This window comes from Pholcus phalangioides, unplaced genomic scaffold (assembly GCF_987345545.1).
Source record: "Pholcus phalangioides strain wild (caught in Gottingen) unplaced genomic scaffold, Ppha-v1.0 ptg000008l_1, whole genome shotgun sequence".
NCBI classification, from domain to species: domain Eukaryota; kingdom Metazoa; phylum Arthropoda; class Arachnida; order Araneae; family Pholcidae; genus Pholcus; species Pholcus phalangioides.
Window position 1 is genome coordinate 37,701,048 of NW_028301601.1, and position 9,770 is coordinate 37,710,817.

At 31.0% G+C, this 9,770-nt stretch overlaps 1 protein-coding gene across 2 annotated transcripts in view; it reads left to right on the top strand.

The window, feature by feature from the left end:
- LOC149084245 (CYFIP-related Rac1 interactor B-like) overlaps positions 1-9,770 on the top strand; it is a 38,055-nt gene that overhangs the window by 24,685 nt on the left and 3,600 nt on the right. Inside the window, exons 5-10 of one of the 2 annotated variants that reach the window (XM_089234605.1) lie at positions 463-599; positions 719-793; positions 1,574-1,776; positions 1,902-2,028; positions 4,324-4,394; positions 4,496-5,540. In XM_089234605.1, coding sequence (XP_089090731.1) covers positions 463-599; positions 719-793; positions 1,574-1,776; positions 1,902-2,028; positions 4,324-4,394; positions 4,496-4,559 — 677 coding nt within the window. In that variant the 3' untranslated portion in view covers positions 4,560-5,540. Of the gene's footprint in view, positions 1-462; positions 600-718; positions 794-1,573; positions 1,777-1,901; positions 2,029-4,323; positions 4,395-4,495; positions 5,541-9,770 lie in introns of those variants that run through there. The other variant, XM_089234603.1, reaches the window with a different exon arrangement.

The window sequence follows — 9,770 nt, forward strand, 5'->3', positions numbered from 1 at the left end:
GGGAGGGGAAAGGCATTGCTACTGTTACTTAGAAAGGATGTAATGTTACTCTCTCACACATAGTTGTTGATAAATTTGATAAGTTATTCAAAACTTTTCTGGTTAGCAGAATGCATTCGAGTTTGATTTATTTCACACTATTATGTAAAAAAAGCAATTTCGATGAGCTCCATTGAAATACAAAGTTTAGTGAAAACTAAATTCAATTTCAATTCATTCAATTTGGTAATAATCAAAATTCATTGTCCATTTGGTCTCTTTCTAAAATTATTTTGGTCACTATTGGGTCACTTTTTAAACATTTTGGTCACTATTTGCTCACTTTTTTAAACAATTTGGTCACTATTTTCACTATTTTTGAGGCCATGATCCGTGCTGACCCCTGTTCATGACATTGTGAAGAAAATTTTGCAATTTGATTAACCGATTTAGTTAATTATTTGACGCTCTACTATATTTTAGATGATGTTGTACCTCGCATCCTGTGGGAATTATGTTCTGGTCCTTTGCCTCCTGCTCAGCATCTGCACACCCAGCAAGCTCTAGTCAAACAGTTTGCAGAGATATTGGACTTTGTCTTGAAGTTTGACGATCTGAAAGTGAGTTCTGAATTTTGCTTTTTATGATTAATTCAAATATTTCTTAATTTTTTAAATTGAAATGATGATAAGGATAGTCAACCTGATGCTTATCTTGAAGTTTTCTGCCACACTTCCAGATGACCAATCCAGCAATACAGAACGATTTTAGTTACTACAGAAGAACTGTGAGTAGGTTACGGCTTGTTAACCAGGTAAAAAACATAGTACTCTCATTATTTTATTAAAAATAAAAGTTTTTTCCTATTTATATTGTACTTATATGAAGTGTCTCCTGAAATGAAGTAAGGTAGACTATCAATAATGTGGAGCATATCAGACCAGGGTGTTCCAGATTACCGAAATTTTTGGATTACTGGAAGTCAATTGACTTCTGTATAAAGGCGTGCTGTAACATATTTTTCTCTTCTATGTTAAAAAAATCTGTCTAAAAACTCACGGTGTAGAGTCTACTGTAATTTCATGATGTAACTTTCCGGGTAGAAATACTCAGGTAGAAGCGTACCCAGCTGTAGATCGTGGGCAATGCGTTGTGGGTGATGGGGGTAAAATAGTAAGAGTGCATTGATCTATTGTAAAAAAATTCCAGAGTAATAAAAGCTATATAATCAATAAATACTCTGACTCATCGATTAATGCCATATTAGGAAAACATGTATAGTCGATAAGAAGAGGTGATGCTACTCTTCCTTTATTCATACATAATCATAGATAACTAAATATGACGCAAAAATGAATTTTTGGAAGGAAGATTCATTTCAAGATCTGCATCATATCCACAGACAGAGGAAGTAAAAAAGAGCAGAGTTACAATATCAAACACACGAATTCCTACATGCTTGTGTATAACATGTTTTTGTACATGAAATGTACGTAACATGTTATGTACATTTCAGCCTTAAATTGATGTTTTTTTATGCAATCACTTAATTATATGGTGAAATGTTACTTTTTTTTTAATTTGCATTCCTTAGGAGCCAATTGATGAAGAACTTGAAGTGCCGAATGAACTAGCAAATAGAATGTCTCTGTTTTATGCTCATGCAACTCCCATGTTGAAGGTTCTGAGTGACTCTACTATGAGGTTTGTTTCCGAAAACAAAGACTTACCCATAGAGAACACCACAGAAACTTTGGGTACAATGGCAAAAGTTTGTCAAAGGATGGTCGAGAACAGGTGTGCAAATGTTATATATATCTCATCTAATATGCTTTTCTAATGTTTTTTTCAACCAATATGTGCAGAAGTATGTACACTTGATATCAGTTGATTACGTCATAATTTAACTTTTGTCATTTCAGAGAATTTTGTGCTCGCTTCAGAAGTGAGGAAACCATACTGTTTGTACTACGTGTCATGGTTGGCTTAATCATACTTTATGACCATGTTCATCCTGTTGGAGCTTTTGCCAAATCTGCCCATATTGATGTAATAAGTTATTAATCTTTGAATACTTGTAAAAAGTTACTATAAAATTTATTGAGTAAAGTGAAATTGATTATCAAAATTTTATAATATAATCAATATGTAAAAAAATGTATGTCAGGTTTTTCATGCCATTCTGTTTATTAACCAGTCAACTCACCAATTAATTTCTCCGAGTGCTACCCATGGTGCCTTTTTTTTTGAATATGTGCATGCTTTTTCCCTTTTTAGGGAAGTCTGAAGCTATTAAAATATTTTTTTGATAAAATTTTTTCTGAAAACATCAAAACTAAGGCTGGTCCGATTAATCAAGTTGGTTAATCTATCATTTGTTAATGGCAGTTAAAAATTTTAGTTGAGTTAATCGATTTGATCAATTCGATCAAAATACGATTAAAATTTTTATTAACAGTTTATAATTTTACCTGATTTATTTGACTGAATCGATTAAATGTCGTAAATTATGTTCCTATACATAACATTTCTGATAAGTGACTGTATTTAAAAATATTTGAATCAATATTTTGATCAAATTTTTCGACATGAGGAAACAAAAAGTCGATTCAATGAAAACTAGTGATGATTTCTAAAATTACTGATTTTAAAAAAATGACAAGATCAAAGTTAAGAAATTCCAGGATATGACAAGTATGTTCAGCAATATTGTCCCCCTTATGCCAGAGACATAAACGTGTACATTTTCACTCCTGGGTTTATCAGCTGGTTGGATCATTTATTTTGCTAATTTTTTCCAGAAAAGCTCAAATGTGCATCCCCTATTGAAACACATTTTAGAACAACTTCCATAGAGTAACATGAGAAGAGTAAACATTCAAAAGTCGTTTTTTAAGTTCTAGAAATTTGCATATACTCATGATTCTGGCAGGGGGGGGGGGGCAATATTAAATAGTTTCAAGCGGGCGACCTTTATTTGTTAATTTATTTACATCCATTCAGTGAATAGATGCGTGAAATGAATAGAATATGTTTTTACAGCATCAATTAATATTACATAGTTACCAACACTATTTGCTATGAATGAATAACATTTGAAAATATTCAATTAATGAATTAAGTTTTTTTGATTAACCAGTTTAAAATATTAATCTATTCCCAGTCCTAATCAAAACTGAGTTTGTGTTCTTTGCTGTACATTTAAAACCATCATGAAAAAATAACTTAAAAGTAATTACTAACTAGTGTTCTAAATAGAAATGTTGAATTCTTAATTAAATGAAATAATAGCATGGGGGGTTGTTCAAGTTTATAATTAATGCAGGAAAATATTTCTTGTTAATTCATGTTAAAATGATGTATTGAAATATAAAAGGGCATGTAAATAGGAATATTTTTTCCTTGTATGATACTAATTATAAGATAGAAAATATATAAAAAAAAGTTTTTCAAGTGTTACTCTAGTATTCAGTATGTGTGTGATATATATATTTCAAAACATGGAGCAGGGCACTAAGAAACATTACAATCGGGGCACTATTAGTTGGTTTCTTTTCGTTTTTAGCTTTAGAACACACAACACACCTTTTATGAGAGAGCTTTCTTGTTATCATCATCAGTCAGTCATCATTATAGTCGAGCCAAAAGGCTAAAAGTTAGTTTGAATGGATCAAATAAAAACAGTGTGGAAGTGCAAAATTATCAACAACCTTCAAATGGGATGTACAAAGGCAAACTGAGGATAACTTGTTGAACTGAAAAGTCGTAAACAAGAAAAGTGAATTTTTATATGTGTTTTATGTGGTAGAAAGGGTCAAATAGCCCATGCAATGCACTGCTAGGGAAAGGGTCCTTTGTAAAAAAAAAAAGATAAACATCTGTGAATGTTTCGAGACCCTAAAAGTGAGGGAGGGGTTAGGTGCATAATATGTCCTGTGACTGTAAGAAGTGCTGCTGATGTATTTATGTGGATCCATAGCAACTTAATCTTTGCTAAAAGATATATGAGTAATGAAACAGATGCATCTTGGCAAGGGAATCCAAAATAAAAAAAAACGCTTGGGAAGGCAGTCTTGCAAAGCATGATGAAGATAATAGTAATAATAATCGCAGACCTTGACATATAATTGTTCAGCTCTATCTAGTGGCGAGATAATAAAGTAGATGACTGTACAAGTGGTAGCACACGTGCATGATTTGTCCAAATGGCAACCACGGTTATGCATGGCTGTGATGGCAAACGGCAAAATGCTGTCCTAACCAGCTAGCTGGCTAAAGCATGCTTATCTTCATTATATTAGGGTAAAATATATTAATATAAGTACTTTTTTGCATTATTTCTAGGTCAAAGGGTCAATTAAAGTTCTTAGAGATCAGCCTCCTAATGTTGTGGAAGGACTGCTAAATGCTTTGAGGTAAGAAGCATCATTATAGTATGATCATTGGTAGTTTTAGGAGATATGAACTTTCAGTTGGTTTGATTTTTCCCTTCAACACATTTGTACGTATTTTATAGGTACACAACTCGTCACTTGAACGATGATTCCACCCCGAAGCATATCAAAAGCTTGCTGGCATGATTTGTTGATTTACATTTCATCTGTGTATAGACTGCGTCTTATAAAAAAAAAGAGGGAAAACTAACTCTGGTCGAATATTTGTCTTTTGAACATTAGTGCCCGCATGTTGTTGGGCGCTTTAGTGCTTAAAAATAATTTAATAATAGAGTGACACATTATAAATATATCGGGGAGAAAATGAGCCATACTTCACACACACAAATATATATAAATAAATAAGAAGCGAAGTGAGAAGCCATATATATATTTGTCCTCTTCATCCCTTCTACTTCTGTGCGGAACAAAGGAAACAAAGCTGTGTTACATATGTATCTTTGTGATCAACAATTTGTGTGCAGTTTCATGAATTTTCATTTATTTTTGATTTATAGCTGGTCAATGAGGTAGACTAATATTCCAGTTTCCTTGATAGAAAATTATTTTGAGATGATGCACTTTTGTGTTCTGTGTTGTTTAAAATGAAAGTCTTAAGACTTTTATTGATGGTTGGTTAATGTAAGCAAGGAAGTTATTTATTGCTTAGTTATTATGTCTTTATTCCTGATTTTCACTAAAATGCATGAATGAGTGTTAATTGAATTAATCTTTATGACTAAGTAGGTTTAATTGTTTGAAGCGAAGTGGTTTGATTTTTCTTCTTTGTGACATGCTATGTGAAAGGTGATAATTTTTAATTCTTAATTGATATTCATAAAAGAGGAAAAACGTATTCAGTACCTCCTCACTAGGCTTAAAGAACTGGAATTTCAAAAATAGAAAGAAATGTAATCTATAAATACCAGAAATGGCGGTTTATTGTGACTGTACTTTTCTGAAAATTAGCCTTGAAGTTTAAGTTTCTTTTCAAAATGAACCTGAATGGCTTTAAACCTTGACAAGGCTTTGCTCTCATCTTTTCTTACTTTATCCCTATAATTGTTGACATTTGTAATAGCAATGTTTTTTTATGCTGCATGGAAGTTCTAATTTTGATCATATTTTAAAAAAAAACAAGAAAATGTACATTTATATTTCAAAATGGTGATAAAACTCTATGAAATAATTCAACTTAGCGCTTCAAAGATATTCTTTATTCGCATATTTATACACACACATTCACGTATTCACATCAGCTAACAAGTGATTATTTGATTATTTATACCAGGGCTGACCAATCTGCCCGCAAAAATTTTGAACCCAACCCAATTTTTTGTAGTTTTCTCTTTTAGACTAGTTTTTTAAATTGTGAACGTAATCAGTTTCCTCTAAGGTAGGTTACTGGGCAGCCACGAGATGAGTTGTTAAATTATATGAATTAAATCATCAGATCATCACCTTTGATAAAAACAAATTCATAAATTTAATGTATTTTTAAGTATAAAAAAAGATTACATTTAACATACATTACATAGTAATTTTCTTTTATACACATATCAATAGCAGAGTTCATCTATCCATATTACCGTTCTGATATTTTCAGAAACTATTTTCTTGCAATGAGATGAATTACGAAATTTGATTCTAAATTACAAACAATGCTCCTGACTCAGAAAAAAATGTGATATGGATGAAACCATAAAAATATTATTCAGTTTTGTTCTAGTTCCAATATGACACAACAATTTTACTATGCCATATTAGATCTGAAGATCAGTCAATGCTCAGGGAAATTTGTTTCAGTGGTTTTTTTTTTTGTTTTTCTGCTTCTGAAAAGGCTCATCATTTCCAGAGTTTGTCAAAATATTTTTCCGTGTATCTTAAATATATTATTATACTGTTGAATTATTCGCTTGATTTGTAAATAAGCATTTTTTGAAAGAAATAGAATCTTATGTATAGAGCATTATTGATGATTGTTAGCAACTTTTCTGCAGTCAATATTATTTTCTCGGGTTCCATCAACTTATATGAAATCTATTTAATTGCACCCATTTAGGAAGATTGAAGCAAATGTTCCAGACATATGAAAACTTTCCCATTGTGAAAAACCAAATAATCTTCATTACTTCAGTTGACATAGAAAGTGTTAAAGAAGTTAGTTCAGTAAATTTTATTGTTTTGTCTCTCCAAAAAATTATTTCCCCATTACAAGATGTTAGTCTACCTCCTTGGTGAAAGTGACTGAATTTTGATGAAAATGAAAGTACTGTTTTGCTTTGTGTGTGTGTATTGTAAATATATATATATTATTTTTCTGAAAGAGTGGAATGTACAGTGAGCTTGTGCTGCTATATACATTTATAAATATGTGCTGTAATAACCATTGCTAGTCAGGTATGATTACTGTTTTGAATCAGCTGTTTAAAACTATCCGAATACAAATAATTGTGATGGAAACATAAAAGTTTAAGTCTTAACCCTACGAAGTAATTTAATTTTTACAAAATGTCACGTTTTCCGACTTAGTTATTGTATGTGTCTAATTGTGATTCAATTCTAAAAGTTTGTTTTTTCATGCATTTTATTGATGTATTTTTGCCACATCGATTAGTAGTATCGACTCCTCAAAGTAATTTTTTTCTATAAAGTAATAAATGTTACTTACACTCATCATATTTATATTTACATATTGACAGATCCAATGTTTTGATGATGAATTGTATAAACTGACATTTTAATGACTACTTATTCACAATCACTCATTTTCCCATGGATATGCTAACAACATTGAGTATGGCCAAATGAGACATTTGAATTGTCATGTGAAATATTTCAATTTCAATTCACTGAACTTTTATTTTTCACTAATACTTAGCCACACGTCAAAATAAATCTTCGGATGATGTTCAAAATATATATGTTGTATATGATCTTAAAATAAATTAGTTTGTTTGCTCTCATATATGTTTCGAAGAAAGATAAGTGTTTCACACTCTGGCTACCGAAATATAATAAAATGGGGGCTACTAAAAAAAATTGTACTGCCATCTGAAATTATCTGTTATTCCTAAATACGAGTCTGGTGGGGGGGGGGGGGGGGAGAGAGAATTAGAATTCACACATCAGTGTCTACCAACTCCCAGGAAAGTTTTAAAACAATATTATTTTGGAAAAAAAAATGCTTGACTTTTGAGAAATTCATCTGGTGTTGGAGTTTTTTTTCAATTCGTCAAACTCTACGGTAGAACCTTTCTTATCCAGCCTTTTGTAAACCAAATAAACTTTTAAAATCTTGTTTCTTGATTGATATTGTAAGTTACCTTATTTGCACTGTATGTACAGTATTTTGTAGTGTGCTATCAGCTCTATAAAATATATTATGATTTTCTAATTTTTTTGTTGTAATTCATAAGCCTTATATTTGAATAACATTTATGTGACTTGATATTTCTATATGAAGAATGTACCTGGCAGATTCAATACACAATGTGATCGATTTCTCTCTGATTTCAGTCTACCCTGATCTTTTCTGTAATCTGGCTGACCAGATTACAGAAAATCCAGATTGGTCCCAGTTAGGCTGGATAAGCTAAGTTCTGTGTTTTAGAAAATATATCACTGTGCCAAAAATTCATGTGTTAATGTTCCCCCCCCCTTTTTTTTTAGTTGAGTACTATAATTATAGGAAAGAAAACTTAATTCATGTAATATTGTCACAATGAATATTGCACAAATAGGAATCATAATAATTGTAGTTTCTGAGTTTTTAATTTGTATGTGTGAATACTTTTGTTCAAATGTGAACTAAACAGAAATGAATATATCAGTGTTCATAACTGCCTTCGCTCATATTTATTATTTTTTCATATAATTTGTTTATTTCACGTCATGTTATTTTTTTTGTAAGAGATCCTTGCATTCATGTTCGTAATTATTAACTTTATTCGCTGTCACTTTTCCGTTTGTTTTATTTTATAATTTGTTTTCTACACCTTGATCAACAACGTTGTATATTATCTTACTTGTGTGATATTTTGTACATTTTTATTATCATATATTTCGTGTTTCTTACGATCCAAAAACTATAATTTGCACCAGTTAGTAAAGATCTGAGATTACAATGTATTAGTGAAGGATATATACATACATCAGCTGACCGGTGTCTTTTCATGCAATTTAAGTTACATGTCAATAAATAAGTAGCTATCCACTTAATGAATTATTTTTAATGCAGTGTTAGGGGTAGTATGTCGCAAGGCATTTCACTGTCTCCAGGCATAAGTGTTGGTAGCATTTATATAATTGCATGTAGAATAGCAATGTTTAGTTCATTTTTCCTTGGTCTATTCTAACACGTTTTACTTGCATTTTTATAATTTTTATCGTAACTGTCTTTCCATTGATAACATTTTTTTTCACGCATGGAAACCCATATTGGATTGTACTCATGGTCTTTTTTTTATATTCGTGGACTAGTCAGTCTTTGTGATTAAAAAAAAAAAAACGTTTTTTTTTATTTCTTCAAATTTACAAATTAAAAGACTAAATTCAGTGTTGGTTTTTATATTGAAGACTTTTGTGTCTCAATATACAGTAACGTTCTTGGTTTCCCTTTAGATAACATTAACACAACAATGGGGGGGGGGAGGGGCATTTTGTAGTGAAAACTAATATATTTAATATTTTGTTGTTTACTATTTTTATTAAAAGAGATTATATATGTTGAATCTATTGTTAACATTTTTTTCCTCATTATTATACATTTTAATAAAATTAGAGATTTGTATATTCACTCCTGTTCAAACACCAGTCTTTAATAATTACAGTAGACTCTCGATAATCAGAGGTGATTGGGACCACCATCAATTACTGAAAACTCTTGATTACCCAAAAAATATAAAATGACTCTCAGAGTTGTAGGAAGGGACAGCACAGGCAGGATCAAACTTCGGAAGAGCCACAAGGAACTCCTTCCAGAAACATTTTGAGTTACTAACCTTCAAAAGTATTTTAATTTGACAGAAAGTGATTAAGATAACATATAAAGGTATTTCCTTTTGATATTGTAATTGTTTTTACAAAAAAAAAAATTTCTGATTGTGTTGGGGGTGGAGCACATTACCATATTGATTTTATGGTAAATGTATCTGTGAGGTAAAACTTTTTAGTGAGGTAAAAATATGAAGGCCACCTGACTGGTGGTGCTTCTTCAGACTTTCGTTCACATGAGCATTCTAACTGAAGTTAATCTTGAAAATAGAACTTATTATTATTCGACGAAGTACAATTTTTCCAACTTTTTTGCTTTAGACCTATGTATTTATACTTATGATTACCTGTTTTGTTCTCGAT